The 16,887-nt window shown below is 47.1% G+C and overlaps 1 protein-coding gene across 1 annotated transcript in view; it reads left to right on the forward strand.

Moving 5' to 3' along the window:
- Positions 1-16,887, forward strand: part of GSAP (gamma-secretase activating protein) — a 113,486-nt gene that overhangs the window by 38,006 nt on the left and 58,593 nt on the right. Inside the window, 3 exon segments of the mRNA XM_060246070.1 lie at positions 2,648-2,865; positions 4,515-4,584; positions 9,873-9,955. Coding sequence (XP_060102053.1) covers positions 2,648-2,865; positions 4,515-4,584; positions 9,873-9,955 — 371 coding nt within the window.

Here is a 16,887-nt window from a genome sequence, read left to right on the forward strand (position 1 = left end):
ACAGCGATCTATCAAAATACTACACTGAACCTTCTATAGAATTTCTAATGCCAGTTAATTATAGGCCAGCCGGAAGAGGGCTGACTTACAGGCCCTGCGGAACTGGCCAAGGTCCCGCAGGGCCCTCACCTCTTCTGGCAGCTGGTTCCACCAGCAAGGAGCCGTTACAGAATAGGCCCTGTCCCTGGTGCATTTCAGACGGGCCTCCTTTGGCCCGGGGATAGCAAGCAGATTTTGAGAGCCTGATCTCAATACTTTCTGGGGAATATGTGGGGAGAGACGGTTCCTAAGGTAGGCAGGTCCTAGGCCATATAGGGCTTTAAAAGTAATAACCAGCACCTTGTTGAGAAAGTTACTAGAGAAAGTTAAAGAATTCTCCTAGTCATCTTTCTAAGAGTGCTTTATCCAACTGCAGAAAGACACCTCTTGGGTTGCCAGCTATCACAGACTTTTCTGCCATTACCCCAATACCTGTTGGCCACCAGCACTTCCCTCAGGATTTGATGTTCAATATAGATGCCTCCTTAGTTCTAGATTTCTCCCATGGTTTAAATTGCTCAAACGGGATCACACCAGAACTTCCTATTTGTTCAGCATCACCTTCCACAAACAGAGAGAAGCCTTTACAGCCCTTAGATTTCAGATAGTGACAACTGCCATGTTAGTTGGCTCTTACCGGTGTACAGTGAGTAGGCATCTGTGGAGTCCTGGAATTGGAGGATCTCCCACATATCCTGTTTATGACCTTTACTTAGTTCCTTGGGCCAGGTTCCTTGCAACCATTTTAGCCAGGCTATCCTTGCATTCAGTGGGAGACAAAATCATCTACTTTTTAACTGATGATGGCCATTAGATCACCTATATATAATGTCACTGTATGCACTGGTGGCCCAGAAGATTCATGCAAAACTTTTGCCCTGATATTCAGCATGCTATATTCTCTGCTATGTCCCGGACCTGACAATTTTAACATTTTTTAAATCATGTCGAGTTTTTACTGCAATATTTATTATTGCTTGGACAGCTATCATTAAATCGTTATTGCCTTTGGCCCCATGCAGTAAATATTCTACCTACCTACAGTTATTATAATGTCTTTAAAGGAGCTCAGTGTTATAAAGTTTCATAATATCCAGATATTTTAGCTATCTTGCAATTTGTGATTGTGTGCGAGTATTTCTGCCCAAAAAAATATGCTTGTTTTGCTTGCTACTAAATTTGTGTCCTACCTTTAATTTTTTTCTTCTTCTTAGATAGTAAAAAATTAAGATAAACGTGCTAGGATAGCCATGGATGCCGTGTTTTGCAATTCTCTCTCAAGCGTTTGGTATACTTGTAATTGTTGTTATAGAAAACTAAGACATTTGTACTTCTAAATTCTATACAAATGCCAAGAAGTGCATTTTTATATGCTAAATTATAAATGGCTCATTTTATGCCGTTAAATCAGTGAAATAAGTTTAGATTTTATACGAAAATAACCATTGCATATATTTCAGGTTTTCTCAAAATTTCCATGTTTCCCGGAGGAGAAACTGGATTTTTCCCCCCCATGGTTTCCAGATTTCTGGAATTTTTAAATTTCTACACCATGGGTGGCCAAACTGTGGCCTGGGAGCCACATGTGGCTCTTGCACACATATTGTGTGGGTCTCAAAAGCTGCACCACCGTATCAGCTAGCTTGGAGAAGGTATTACTGTCTTTAAATTACTTCTCCAAGCCAAGCCAGCTTGTGACTTAGAGAGTGCATTTAAAGTTTCTTTCTTTCCAATTCTCTCTCCCTCCTCCCATCTGTTTTCCTTCCTTCCTTCCTGTTTGGTGTAGTGGTTAAGTTTTGTGTAGTGGTTAAGTGTGTGGACTCTCATCTGGGAGAGCCGGGTTTGATTCCCCACTCCTCCACTTGCAGCTGCTGGAATGGCCTTGGGTCAACCATAGTTTTTGCAGAGTTGTCCTTGAGAGCTCTCTCTGCCCCACCTACCTCACAGGGTGTTTGTTGTGAGGGAGGATGGTAAAGGAGATTGTGAGCTACTCTGAGATTCAGAGTGAGGGTGGGATACAAATCCAATATCATCATCTTCTCCTTCCTTCCCTTCCTCCTTCCCTCCTTCCCACCTTCCCTCCCTCATCTGATGCTCATGTCCTGCAGTTCTCAAACATCTGACATCTGGCTCTTACGTTAAGCAAGTTTGGCCACCTCTTCTCTACACCCTTCTGATTTGGGGAGCTTAGTACTTTGTTAGCTGATCTGACACACAGATTTTTCTCTTCTTGTTGTTTTGATCAGTTTCCATAAATGAACAGCCTTTATGCACACTCTTAGATCAGGAAAAAATGTTTGATACCCTCCCCCTTTCGTTAACACAACTTGATGGTCACTTGTAGCAAAAAAACCCCCCCCACATATCACAGCCTCTCTAGTAAATATTAGCCACTTTCTTGACTTTTGTAGTATTTGGGTCTACTTGACACATTTGTCGTGCCTTGAAGTACACCAATCATAGACATATTAAATCATTGTTTAGCAGAATGACCCCATTGGGATTCTTTGGTGCTGAATGGGGTTCCTGTGTGTTGGGGATTCCTACCTGTTACTGGATCATAAAGCAGTCATATGCACCTCCCTTTTCTCCAATGCTGAATGTTCAGGTGAAGATGCAAAAATCAATGGATTGCACAAGAGCGCTGTTGTTTCCCCTCTCCAGTCCGTGGTCTTGGATCTCAGCACGGGAAAAATGTTTACTCTTGAAATAAACAAGCAAGCTTTATTGCATTTCCTCTGGAACAGCAAGTTGGACAGTGACAGGTTGGCCACGCTCCACTGTCTGCTGCTGCATATTGGGAGCACAACAGAGTTGGAAACTGAGGTAGGGAAGCATTTTCTTTTTGCCATGGAAATTTGGGTGCCAATGTATCTTGCATGTAAAATATAAAGCAAATACCTCCCAATTTACTCAGGGCTTCAAGGATAGCATGCCATCGTCTGGAAACAGTAGCTGCCTCCAAAATAGTTATGGATCTTTTCCCCTCATCTTATACAATATTTTTGCAGGTCAGCTTTAGAGGGAGCCTTTGGATTGCGTTTGTCAGGCCGGCCACATTAGTGGTGGGTCACAGTCCTAGCTGGACAGATACAAATTGGGAAACTGTAAAAATAAAAAAACTTTTGAAGACTACTGTTGTACCAGTTACAAGTAAAGAACTAAAATATGCTAGAATTAAGAAGTTTAAAAGAAAATAAGAGCGCTGAATGAGAACTGAGCTTTAAGACTTGAGAACTTCTTTTGCCTGCTAGTCATCTGAAACTGTGCAAGGGAATAGCTGTATCATGTGCCTTTTCTGCCCTTGGCCAATGGGGGACATCACAAGTAGGCAGGACCTGGGCAAGCAAAGCACGAGGATTTCCTAGCAGAAGGCTGATCTGACAGCAATCAGTGCTCACAAGGTCACTCACTAACTTTCATGGCAAGCCCTTCAGAGCACACATTAGCCAATGTTAGGTAGTGGTTAGAGTGTAAACTAGAAGCAGGGAGACCCAGGTTCAACCCCCCTTTTTACATTAAACTTATTGGCTGACCATGAGTCACACTCTCTCAGCCTAAACCACTTCACTAAGTAGATATGAATGAATGAATAGCAAGCCTTTATTGGCATAAAACAGATTTAGCAGTAAAATAGCAATATAAATAATATAAAATCCTAGATTATAGAGTACATAGGGAGCTAAAATACATAAAATAAGTAAAATATATGTGAGTCGAGTTTAGCCAATTTAAATAATTAAAACAAATAAAATGTGGTCATTCCAGAACCATCCTCTGTCGTTTTTCCATGGCCTGTTGGAGATATCTAGCCACCATTAAAGTTACCTCAGCACAAGTGTCATTTAAAAGTTTGTGGACTTTGCCTGAATCAGCACAGCCCAACATATCTGCTAAGATATCTTTCAAGTATATACAACAAATATCATCATAGAGAGGACAGTTCAGTAATACTTGGGAAATAGTTTCAATACACTTGGAATTACAAAGACAGTGTCTATTAGAGTACTCAATCCTGTTAAATCTACCAAATAGGATAGAAGATGGAAGTAGATATGAGAATCAAAAGGGGAATGGGGTAGCCATTAGGGGTGTGCAATTTTTTTAATTGGTATTTTTTGTTTTGGATCTATTGGACCTGAACATTTTTTGGTATTTCCGAAAAATCTTGGATCCCAATACCAATATGGTACTCAGATCTGGAATTATTTTTTGAAATCCTGATTTTTTTTTGGGGGGGGGGGGTCCCAGTAGAAAAATACCAGTTTTTTATAAAGCCAGCCCAATCCCCACCCCCAAGAAAACCCAGTTACATTAGGGAAGCCAATAAAGTATTTTGGGTATATTTGCAGCTCGGATAGATCCAAATGCACACCCCTAATAGCCATATAAACCTCCCCAAACTCCTTACAGGTAGTACAGGATGAAACTTCTCCAAATAAATACAGTAGTGACCATTTTTGTTTTTTTTGTAGATTATTAAGTGGATTTCTGAGAACATGTCAACTTGTTTTACGTTTGACCCTATACAGGAATTTATTATTGGTAGGTATTTTTTAAAGTTATTTCTTGTTTTATAAAAGGTTGGTAAGGGATACAGAAAAAAAAAGAAGGTATAGAATACTTAAAATTTTCAAGGACATTGCAGTGTAATAAAGCCTTTATATAATATATGCATTAGAATCATCTTAGACATTAATATCGTATATGTCATCAACAAAAAAAGAAGAGGAATCCTTAAACTGTTTGACCACATAAGTCAAGACTGTTCTGGCTCAAAGTAAAAAAAAAAAATCATATTATTTTGCTCATTCCATGCTATACATAAGATACGGAAAGGAGTGTGCTGATGCAGCTTCCCCAGGAGGCAAAGGCTGGTGTTCAGCAGGGCAGGTCACAGGCAAGGTTGCAGAGAGAACTGAAGTCCAGTTCAAAAGTCGGGGTTCCGGGAAAGTCAGTTGCCAGGTCCAGTTCAAGGCTGCAGAGGTCCAGCAACAGCAAAGTTGGTGGCTCCATAGCAAAGTTTGTGCATCCACAAACTGCTGCTTCTCCTGGCTGCATTTATAGCCAAGTCTTAATGAGCTAAACTCCCAGCCAGTTCATTGGCAGTCATCCTGAAACTATTCATCTCTTCAAACAGTGTTCCCTCTAAGCTGTGTTAGTGTTAGCTAGCTCACAGTTTTTTAGCCTCCAGCTCACACATTTTTGTCTTAGCTCAGGAAAAATACCCCAGAACAAACTTAATTTATGCAGTAGCTCACAACTTTAATGCCAGTAGTTCATGAAATAGCATTCTTGCTCACAAGACTCCACAACTTAGAACAGGGGTGTAGAACTCATGATCACTGGATCTGACATAAATGAGATCTTGTTGGGCCAGGCCATGTTGGACCAGGCCATGTGTGTACCTATTTAAGATTAGGTAGCAGAGAGATAAATTTTATAAAGGGCACAAATACAATTAAATATATATTTTTTTAAAAAATTAAAAACTTGCTTAAAACATTAGCACTCATTGGTCTTAAAGGTGTTTTCTCTGTATTTCCCCCATGGGATCCAGGGAACTGGGCAAAGCAAGCTGTGGCTCTGTCCTTCTTTCCCCAGAGGACTGGGGGAGGGGAGCCTCAGCCAATAGAAGGAAGAGAGGCTTGGCTCAGTAGTTCTGGTGTGCGATTGAGATAGCCTGGAAAAACAAGCTCTGCCTCCCCACCTTTCTCCCCAAGGGAGGAGCCTCAACCAATGGAGAAAATAGGAGTTTTGCTCTGTAGCTCCTGTGCAGTTGAGCAAGTCTTGCAACGCAAACCGTTATGCAGAAGGAAGCAAGATATAGGGAGAAGGAAGCAGATGACAGCCAGTTGCTCAGGGGCCTGCTAGCACCCCTCAGGGGGCCCTATTTGGCCCCTGGGTCACATGTTTGACACCCCTGACTTAGAAGGTGCATAGCTGACAGCAAGTCATGAGTCTAGCACTTCTCCTTTCTTGCAACTCTTAAGTGTCTCTTACAGTGTCAGCGCTGTTAGGGTGTGGGTAAGCTAGGTGGGCTGGGAATGACTTCTGAAGACTTGTTTACTTCTAGATCTAATGTCTAATTTTATCAATGTGTCACTGGGGTTTTTAACCCAGCCTGTAATCCAAACCAGGCCGGATAACTGATAATATAGTAACTCTTTGAATCTAAATTTTGGCTTTTTGCCATTCAAGATGAATGTATTTATTTGTTTCAATCCTTTACAATCTTTTCTTGAATATCAATTAATATTATCTGGAAGAATTTTTGTAATAAGACATTCATTTTTATTGCCAAGATTCCCAAGCAGGATAAATTTAATTTGGACCATCTTTCCAGATCCTTTTGTATCATCCAAGCTATTTTGTAATAGTCTTTGAAAACTGTATCATTATGTCCAGTCAGGTTTATTCCCAGATATTTTACTAGAGTCAAGAATATTTCACAGCCTTTGATTTTTTTTCAGAATTTTCCCTGTCTTCTTGCTTCCTTTTAAATTTTAAATTATTTTTGTTTTTTTCCCCTATTAATTTTATATCCTGAAAAGGACCCAAACTTTTCAATTTGCCCTATTACATGGTGCAATGAAAAATAGGGATTCATAATGGATCTCCCACATAACTTTTCAGTTTGAATTGTTCTTCACCAACTTTTATACTTTCAGTTTTTGGGTCTTGTCTTATCCTAGATGCAAACATTTTCATTGCAAGAATAAACAAGAGTTGCAAAAGTGGACAAGCATGATGTGTTTCTTTTTCTTTTTGAAATCCTTCTGTTAATACTCCAGTAATTTAATTTCTTTTTTCGCCCCTAACAATAGAAGGTTAATCCTCAATGTCTCTAGGCTATCCGTGATCGTGACTTCATCCTCTGTTGGTAACTTTGAATAAGAGAATATCCTCTAGGGAGTTGTTTAGGTTTAAACCAGGGGTGTCAAACATGCAGCCCGAGGGCCAAATCAGGCTCCCAGAAGGCTCCTATCAGGCCCCCGAGCAACTGACTCTTGTCTGCTTCCACCTCCCTCTCTCTTGCTTCCTTCTGCATTTCAGCTTGCTTTGCAAGGCTTCCTCAATCATACAGGAGCTTCGGAGCAAAACCTCTATTTTCTCCATTGGTTGAGGCTCCTCCACCTCCTGGTCCCCTGGGGAGGAAGGGAAAGAGCTTCCTTTGTCCAGTTCCCTGGATCCCATGGGAGAAATACAAAGAAAGCATCTTTAAGACCAACAAGTGCTAATGTTTCAAGCATGTTTTATTTTAAGGGTTTTTAAAAAAAAAAAAAAAATCTTTAATTGTGTTTGTCTGTGTCCTTTAAAAAGTTTATATCTCTGCTACCTAATCTTAAATAGGTACACACATTGCCCGGCCCAACAAGGCACAGCCCAACAAAATCTCATTTATTCCAGATCCAGCCCTGAAAATAAATGAGTTTGACACCCCTGGTTTAAACCTTCACATTAGCTGTTATAAGAATTTTTTTTCTCATAAGAGTTATTTGCTTTAAAAGACACTCTAGATGTTAAAGCCTCTCTCCTTGGCAAGGCAAATTAGTCAAATCAAATTGCAAGTAGTTCTGTTTTTGAACAATTTTGGTCCCGCTATGTTTCTTGATCAGTAGCGTTTCTTATGGTCCCGTTATAAGAACATAAGAGAAGCAATGTTGGATCAGGCCAATGGCCCATCCAGTCCAACACTCTGTGTCACACAGTGGCCAATATATACACATACACACATATATATACACATACATACATACTGTGGCTAATAGCCACTGATGGACCTCTGCTCCATATTTTTATCCAATCCCCTCTTAAAGCTGGCTATGCTTGTAGCCGCCACCACCTCCTTCTTGTGTTTGGTTGAAGGTTTCTGCTTGCTGAAAATAAAAACTTAATAGGAGTTGGAAAATGCCTGTGGCAGTGAATTCCACATGTTACTCATGAAAATGCCCAAAGGGTGATTAAATGCCCAGGAGACATGGAAGGAATATCCTCGCCTCCTGTGTCTAAACAAAGATAGATGATTTTCTTTCTGAAAGGGATGTTTATAACATTCCTGTTTCGAAAGATATGCAATTTTAATGGGTAAGAACAGGATGGAAAGAGATGGAGGCTACAGCAGAAATGAACAATGCCCTTTTAAAAAGCAGTGGAAGCTGTTGTGATCCTGAAAGGGAGTTAGATAACTGAATGGACTTGACTGCTATGAGGGTTAAATGTATTTTGAAGTGTCTGAATGAAACTAATGAGAAGCTTGAAAAATTTATGGGGATGAGGATTGGGACAACTGAAGAGATTAAGCTTTGTTGTCACCTTAGAGGATCTCAATATAGATTTGTGCCAACTATTTGCCAACTATGCCGGGGAACAAAAATCTATTTGCTGATTCCCCTATTTGCTGAAAATGGAAATGCTAAACTCCAGCTGATTTTTCAACCCAACCCCAAGCCTGATAATTTGCAGATACAGAGGCTGGCTACCCCCGTGGAATACAAAACTCAATGTGCTGAGGCATCTCAGTTTGTTACTTAGGATGGGGATTTCTGGAATTGATATGAGAGAGCTAGAAATGATTAGTCAATCGGGCCAGGTGCAGAGAGTTCTTCTTAGATTTGCAAGTGGTATTGGATAAAAATATGGAGCAGAAGTCCATCAGTGGCTATTGAGACGTGTTGGATACTGATCTGTTAACTTTTCCAGTCAATCTGATTTATATGTTGAAAAATAGAGTTGTTAACTTCCCATGCAAGCAGATGTGATAAAACTTTGTTCTCTAATATTTGAACCACAAAGTTAACATATCTTGCCATTGATCCCTGAGCTATCTGACCCATGCACTGCTTTATTTCTTTTGGCAAATGTCACAAAATCTATATATCTGTTTCTTGAATGTGGGTAGATCTGTGGATATCTAAATCTGTGGATTGAGACAAAGGAGATTTTTCTCCCAACTTTGGGGGAGGGGAACCCCCAGGTTTAAAGGAAAATCAGAAATCAGGAAAAAAATCACATGGGGGGATTTGTTGTCTGTGCAAGGGTGGATACCACACTTAAGTCTTCTTTTATCAAGGCCGGTTGTATCACTGATGATGGTGGGGCAGAGTGCCCAGGAACAATGGTGAGCCTGGCTGCAGTGCTGATGGTTTGGGGGGAGTGGCCAGAAACCATTTCAGCCCCAGCTGTGTGGCTCACAGTGGGGGGTAGGGGTGGGACCCTGCTGCATTGCTCAAGGGAGTAAGTGGACAGGAGCTGCAGCAGGCCTGGCAGCATGTCCAGAGGAAGGTGCAGCTTTTACCCTGTTGCCACTGCAGGAGTGGTGCCCATATGGGCCACTTGCAGCTTCAAAAGCCAGTGGCAAAGAAGTGTCAGGATCTAGGAGTTGGTGGCAGCTGAAAGAGCCTCCCAGGGCCCAGCAGTAGATGAGCTCTGCAGCTTCTGGACTCCTCACTGCTGCAGGACCTGCTGTTGCTCTCTGCCTCTCTGGGCCACAGTAAATCTACTCTCCCCATTTCCTGACCGTTCCTGCTACCTGCTCAGTGCAGCTGCCTGTACCTCAAGCAGGCTCACTCCTACCCCCACCCCCCGTCTCCACTGCCTCCCCACAAACCCACAAGTTTCTTGCAGATCCACACTTGTCTATGCTAATTCAGATCTGATGCATGCTTTTATTTGGTGGTATCTTCCTCCTCAGTTTTTGAGCAGGGAAGAAACCTGAGAAAGGAAGTTGAGTTCAGTGAAGGAATGACACTAGAAATTAAATAATGTCTTTGACTTGTTAAAAAAAATCTTCTGCAAACATTCTCTCTCTCTGTCTCTCAAAATGCATTCAGCTTCTTTGTATTGGAGAATGTGTTCAGAGGCCATCAATCTGGATAAACTTTTGCCATATACATCACTGGTGTGCTGGAATGAGGTAAAAATTAAAAAAATATTTAATAAGTCATGGAGATCTCTTCTCACGTGGGATATATAAGTCCATGGAGTTCTTTTACAATCAGAGTTACAGTTTACGCCACATCATATATGCAGGACCAGTTTGCCCTGTGACCTAAAGTCACAGAATCAGCATTGCTGTCAGATGGCCATCTTGCCTCTGTTTAAAAACCTCCAGAGCCTACCACCTCCTAAGGAAGCCTGTTCCATTGAGGAACCACGCTGTCAGGAAGTTCTTCCTAATGTTTAGTTAAAAACTCTTCTGATTTAATTTCAAGCCGTTGGCTCTGGTCTGACCTTCTAGGATGACAGAACACACTATCCTCTATATGACAGCCCTTCAAGTACTTGGTGATCATATCACCTCTCAGTCATCTCCTTATCAGGTTAACTATGCCAAGCTCCTTCAGCCTTTCATTATAGGACTTGGTCTCCAGACCCCTCACCATCTTGGTTGCCCTCCTCTGGACATGTTCCAGCTTGTTTATAACCTTCTTAAATTGTGATGCCCAAAACTGAACACAATATTCTAGGAGGGTAAAGTCTAACCAGACCAGAGCAAAGCTATATCATCACTTCACACACGATCTGTTGATACAGCCCAAAATCTCATTTGCCTTTTTAGCTACCACATCACACTGCAGACTCATGCTCAGTGTATTGTCCATGGGCAGCCAAATCCAGACATACGGGTCGGGCGGCCGCTCGGACATCGGTGGATCTATGGCGCCGTTAGTCGGCCTCCAAAGGGGTTCGGGGCGCTGGAGCACAGTGTGCCCAAGCGGCGGCTGCTGCCAGTAGACACATAAGATAAGCTGGAGCGTGGCCTCCCTGAGCAGCACGAGGGCAGGGACAGGAGGGGGGCACTTCTGCGGGGACGGCAGTTGGCTGGGGAGCCAGCCCATGTGATACCTGCCGCTGGAGAGAGCGCTCCCTGGCGGTAGGCTGCCTGCATGCCCCACCCCCCTCACGCACACACTGAGCATGCGTAATTCTTGGGGGAGCATCCGGTCAGCACTTACTGCTAGTTCTATGGAGAAGGCTACCTGTCAAAGGGGTGAAGCTGAGCCCCCGTCAGTGTCCCCCCCGTGTCCTGCATGGGAGGATGGCCTCCCAGATGCTGTGGGGGCCACCTGCCAGGACACAGTAGGCACCTGTGCCCCAAAGGTGCTGGCGGCAGTCCCCGTAGTGGCTTCCAATCGTGCCCGCCCGCAGAGAATTGTACACCCATGAGGGCTGCGTGATGGTGTCAAATTGGCTGTGTGCCGCACTCACCGCCCCCCTATCCCGCTCAATTAAGGACTCAACGCTATGTGCAGGAATCAGATTTATTGAAGTACAGGGCTGCAGAGGGGCTGCCGCACGGACCCCTTGCAGGAAGCTGCCTGCATCCGCAGTGGGCAGTGGCAGCCGTCCAAACGGCGCAGCCGTGGGGTGGCCGGTGCATTATCGGACAGGTGCGGCGTCCCGGACTTCGCCCCTGAAGGCGCCCGTGCACTGCGTCTCCCCGTCCGCCTTGCCGGCCGACCAGAGACTGGTCAATATTGCCGAGCAGGTGCTCCTCATGGCCAGGAGACTGGACAGGTGGCCGCGGACACGGTCCCTTCCATCCCCGCCATCCAGTGTTGTCCTGCGGCCGTGGCCTCCCACCATTCCCGGTGCCCCTCCAGCCTGTCCCGCTCTATGGTTGCCCACATGAAGGACAGGGTGACGAGGATCCTTTCAGCTGACTGTGATCCCCGAGCCCTGGGTCTCGGGTCCCCACCACCTGCTCAGCCTTCGGCATCACTGCCGCCTGTCAAGTCTGTCTAAAACTCTGGCTCAAGCAAAGAGCATGTTGGGTAGAACCAAAGTATAACCAAATGCTGCTAGTTCATCCTCTCTTCCTTCCCCCTTCCCTATAGAGATCTGGTTCTACTTTGAAATGGTAATGTGTGAAAGTCTTATCTGTGCCTTCTCAGCTCAGGTTTGGGGGAGAGGAAGGAGCCTGGGAGTATCAAGGCCAAACGGGCCTCTAATCAACATGAGAATGTATTTGTAACATCTATTGTGAATGTCCTCTGCACAATTCCACCCCCCCCCCATAGGAATCCTTTTGAAGTATACCTTATATGCAATGTATCTACTGTATGTACTTTAGTCTTTTCAAGACCTGGCTTAGGCCACAAGTATCAGTATCAATAAAATAGAGTCTTTGTATCCACACCGACTCATCATTGAATCTGCAGACTTGACACGGCCTTCTGGATCCTTCAGCGGCTCCCCCTGGTTATGGTCCGGGTCCGGCGGGGGGCGCGTGGGACGCCCCGCACTTGAGTCTGCCATGGCTGTGCTCCCCGGATTCCCAAGGCATGGGGCGGAGATGTGGGCAGATCCAGAGTTTGCAGCATGAAGGAGGTGGCTAGGGCCGACCATCTTTGTGGGGATGCCCTTTGTAGGTTCTTCACCACATCAGCTATCAGGGTCATGGTGCGGCTACCTGGGGGATGGAACAGGGGTCAGATGCTGGCACGAACGGCCACTCGCGGACGCCCTACGCCCCGTGCTCATTGCCGCACCTTGAGGGGACTCAGGCCGCTCATCATCTGTGAACAGACAAAGAAGAAGAAGAAGATATTGGATTTATATCCCGCCCTCCACTCCGAAGAGTCTCAGAGCGGCTCACAATCTCCTTTACCTTCCTCCCCCACAACAAACACCCTGTGAGGTGGGTGGGGCTGGAGAGGGCTCTCACAGCAGCTGCCCTTTCAAGGACAATCTCTGCCAGAGCTATGGCTGACCCAAGGCCATTCCAGCAGCTGCAAGTGGAGGAGTGGGGAATCAAACCCGGTTCTCCCAGATAAGAGTCCGCACACTTAACCACTACACCAAACTGGCTCTCCAGAGCCAGATGGAGGCCACCCACCGCAGCATCCATGATCTCCTCACTGGATGTGTCCTCCCTCGGACTGGCACCTCCTGACGACTGTCTGGATGTTCTGGGGTTGGCAGGGGGCGCTGGACCTGTCGACCTCCTGTTGCACAGGTGCTGGGTGGCCAGCTCCAGTCTTCGGCTGCCTCGCTAGAGCGGCCGCCCACCTCCAGGTCCACAGTGGAGCTTGTGCCAGTCCGTGAGGAGTCCTGGGAGTCACCTGGGGTGGGGAAGGGTGTCGCCATCAGATTGTGGCAGTCCCACGGTGGTGAGGAGGGGCAGGGAAGGGTGCCAACTTACCGCGGATCACCTCAATGTCATGGCCAGCTACAGCCACCGGGTGGATGAGGGGGTCCCATGATTGCCTCAGAGCCAGTCAGCGCCCGGGCCACTGCCTCCTCATAGGTCGAGCCCTCAGCAATGAGACGCTGGACCCACTTCTTGGCAGGGCCGAATGAGTTGTTCCAGCATTTCAGGGTGGACTGCTTTGTGTGGGGGACCTGGCTTACAGCGGACACTCACTCCGTTGCCATAAGCCAGAAACCCCGGTGGTGGGTGTTGGCCCCCCCAGCTCTTATGCCAGCGAGCGCCACTGCGGCATTCTTGGCCACTAAGCCAAAGAGAAGCGCCTTCTCTGCCACAGTCCAGTTTGGCTGTCGGTGACTCTCAGTCGGTGCTGCTCTGTCTGTCGCCATTCCTCCTACGGGCAGTGGAACGTGGGGGCTGCTGACCACAGCTGGCTGATAGTGGGTGCTCTCACGTCGCCCTGCCCAGCTTTCCCATGGTACACCAGCAGGGCATACAGTGGTCTCAGCGGCCCCACACCTCTGCTCGGCCAGGGCCCGTCAGAGCTCCAGCGGTGTCTGGAAGCAGTGGCTACTGTGTTACGCTGTGTATATTGTATATTGGCTACTGTGTGACACAGAGTGTTGAACTGGATGGGCCATTGGCCTGATCCAACATGGCTTCTCTTATGTTCAGTGGTGGAGTGTCTCGGGGCGGCAGCCAGGCCACCACAGACCATGTCACATCGTGCAAACCATGGGGGCCGTGACAGGTGGTGCCCCCTCATCACACTGCCAGAGCCCCCCCAGGTGCGAATGCTGCACATCCTCCCCGCTCTCTATGTGTGGGTTGTGCGGTGGTGATGGAGACGTCGGGCGCGCAGATACCGGGAGCGCCTGAGCACTTTGCGTCTCAAGGACGCCCCTGTCTGGACCACTTCTGCTTGGACTGCGCCACCATCCAGGACCTGTGTGAGCAGCTTGGGGCGAGCCTCTGCAGCCAGGTGGCTGGCCCCCGCCCCATCCCCGTCTTGCAGCATATCCTCATCTCGCTATGATTCCTGGTGACTGGCTCCTTCCAGGGCATGGTGGCCAAGGTCCTGGAGGTCTCCCAGTTGTCGGCCAGCCACTGCCTCCACTCCTTTCTAGATACCATGCTTCAGTGCCTCCAGCAGCATGTGTGGTTCCCAACAGGCGAGGAGGAGCTGCGGACTTCCAGAGCTGGCTTTGCATCGGTGACGGGGTTCCCCAATGTTGTGGGGGCTGTGGACTGCACGCATGTAGCCCTGGTGGCCCCACGAAGGATCCCATGGTGTACCGGAACAGGCACCACTTCTACAGCCTCAATGTGCAGGCATCCTGCGACCACCAGGGAGTCTGCCCAGATCTTCCCATCCTCGGGCCTCAACCGCCTCCTGGCAGCCTCGCCGGATGGCCAGGGGGGGTTACTAGGTAAGGCCACCAGGCGGCAGGGTGGGGCGCCCCCCCATCCCCTGTCCTCACCTTCCTGTCCTCCACAGGTGACCGAAAGTAACCGCTGCTTCCCTACCTGCTGACGCTGCACCAGGAGGATGCGCCCAAGGACTGAGCAGCGTACAACCAGGTACACAGGGCCACTCGCATCATCATCGAGCGTACCTTTGGGCAGCTGAAGATGAGGTTCTGCTGCCTACACCACATGGGCGGCCGACGCAGCATGCAGCCGCTTCCTGTGGCTAAGCTGATGGCCGTCTGCATCATGCTGCACAACATCATCACCTGGCAATGCCTGCCGGCTCCCCAAATCCTTCCCCTCCCAGACCCCAGGTCACCGATGCGGAAGAATGTGGAGGTGGCGGCATGGGCTGCCGCCCAGCAGGACTTTGGGGAGTACTTGAATCGGGAGCGTGTGTGAGCTCACATCTGGGCCACTTGGCGCATGACCAGGGCATCCAGGGAGGAGAGCTGTGGGACTGCTGGGGCTGGGCGACTGTGCTCCGGCGGCCACAGAGGCTGGTGTCTAGCACACACACCTGAAAGACAAAGAGACCGGGGGAGGCCTTGCTGACTGCAGGCATAGAAGTCCAACCCTGGCTGAGCCTGCGGCGAGCAGGGTGAGCGTCCCGGCTGCCTCCGGTGGAGCCATCCCACACATTTCCAGCTGTCCTGCATCACGGGCCAGCCTGCAATCACAGCAGCCGCGGCAGGGGCCGGCGTGAGTGCCAGCACCTGCCATAGATGGCGAGTCAGAGGCTGGGCTGGGGAAATCCGCAACACTTGTTGCACCCCCCTCACCCCAGCACGGGGATGGCTGAGACATGAGGTGTGGGGGATGGCAGCGGGATGTGCAGCCAGGGCTCACCCCCACACGCACATGTGCAGGGGCCTTCACCCCGCCCGGACGCTGGCCAGTCTTGGGGGCTGGGGGCCACGAGGACTCCGAACTGAACTTACCCATCCATACGGGGGGCTCCGGGAGCGAGACCTGTTAGGGCTAGGAAGCACAAGTGTTTAAGCAGACAGCCTAGAATTAGCTCACCTCCCCCCCAAGTCCAGCATCTATAACTTAAGTAACATCCTTCTATGTGCCATTCCCACCACCAAGTGCACCCCTCCTCGTGCTAAGTCCTCATTTAGAGGTCCACCTAACGGTAGCTGAATTCAAACCACATTTTACCAACAAGAATAGTATGTGGGAGAACCAGCAAGATGGCCCTTTGAATCAGGAGGCTGTTTATGTCTCCTGTGGCATTTATCTTCATGAGTGTTAGAAAACTTTCTCTAACACGTGGAAACAGGATTTACACCTATGTTCCTACTCCATAGGAGTCACTAACTATAACAAACGGCATCCTGCAGGACCTGTGCCAACTGTTGCCTTTAATATTTTCATTGATGGTAAAAGCCTTTAAAAGCACCAGCTGTTTTGCTTTTTTTGTTCTGTTTTCTTTTCTTCTTTGGACACAGATTTTTCCTTCTGCATTTTAAAAGTACTTATAAAGCAGCTCTCTTTATCTAAACCAGGGGTATCGAACTCATTTGTTATGAGGGTCAGATATGACATAAATGAGACCTTGTAGGGCCAGGCCATGTTGGGTTGGGCCATATGTGTACCTATTTAAGATTAGATAGCAGAGAGAAACTTTATAAAGAACACAAACACAGTTAAAGATTTTTTTTTTAAAAAAAACCTTAAAACATTAGCAGTCATTGGTCTTAAAAGTGCTTTCTTTGTATTTCACCCATGGGATCCAGGGAACTGGGCAAAGGAAGCTCTGGCTCTTTTCTGCCTTCCCCAGGGGACCAGGTGGGGGAGGAGACATAGCCAATAGAAGGAAGAGAGGCTTGGCTCAGTAGCTGTGCTGTGTGATTGTGATAGCCTAGCAAAGCAAGCTCTTTCTCCCCCTTTCCTCCCCAAGTGAGGAGCCTCAGCCAATAGAGAAAATAGAGGTTTTGCTCTGTTGCTCTATTTGCTCTGTGTGATTGAGCAAGCTTTGCAAAACAAGGGCAGAGCAGAGAGAAGGAAGCAGATGACAGCCAGTTGCTTGGGGGCCTGATTCAGCCTCCAGGCCAGATGTTTGATACCCCTGGTGATGACAATACTAACAGTGCTTGCAAGATTGTTTCTCTCCTTTTGAAATCTTCAACCATTTGTAAACATTTTAAAAACTGATATAATTGGATGCTGGAACAAACACTAATTAAAGCTGAGAAGTGGCAAGTGATCAGAAGAGAAAA

This window comes from Heteronotia binoei, chromosome 8, assembly GCF_032191835.1.
Source record: "Heteronotia binoei isolate CCM8104 ecotype False Entrance Well chromosome 8, APGP_CSIRO_Hbin_v1, whole genome shotgun sequence".
Lineage (NCBI taxonomy): Eukaryota > Metazoa > Chordata > Lepidosauria > Squamata > Gekkonidae > Heteronotia > Heteronotia binoei.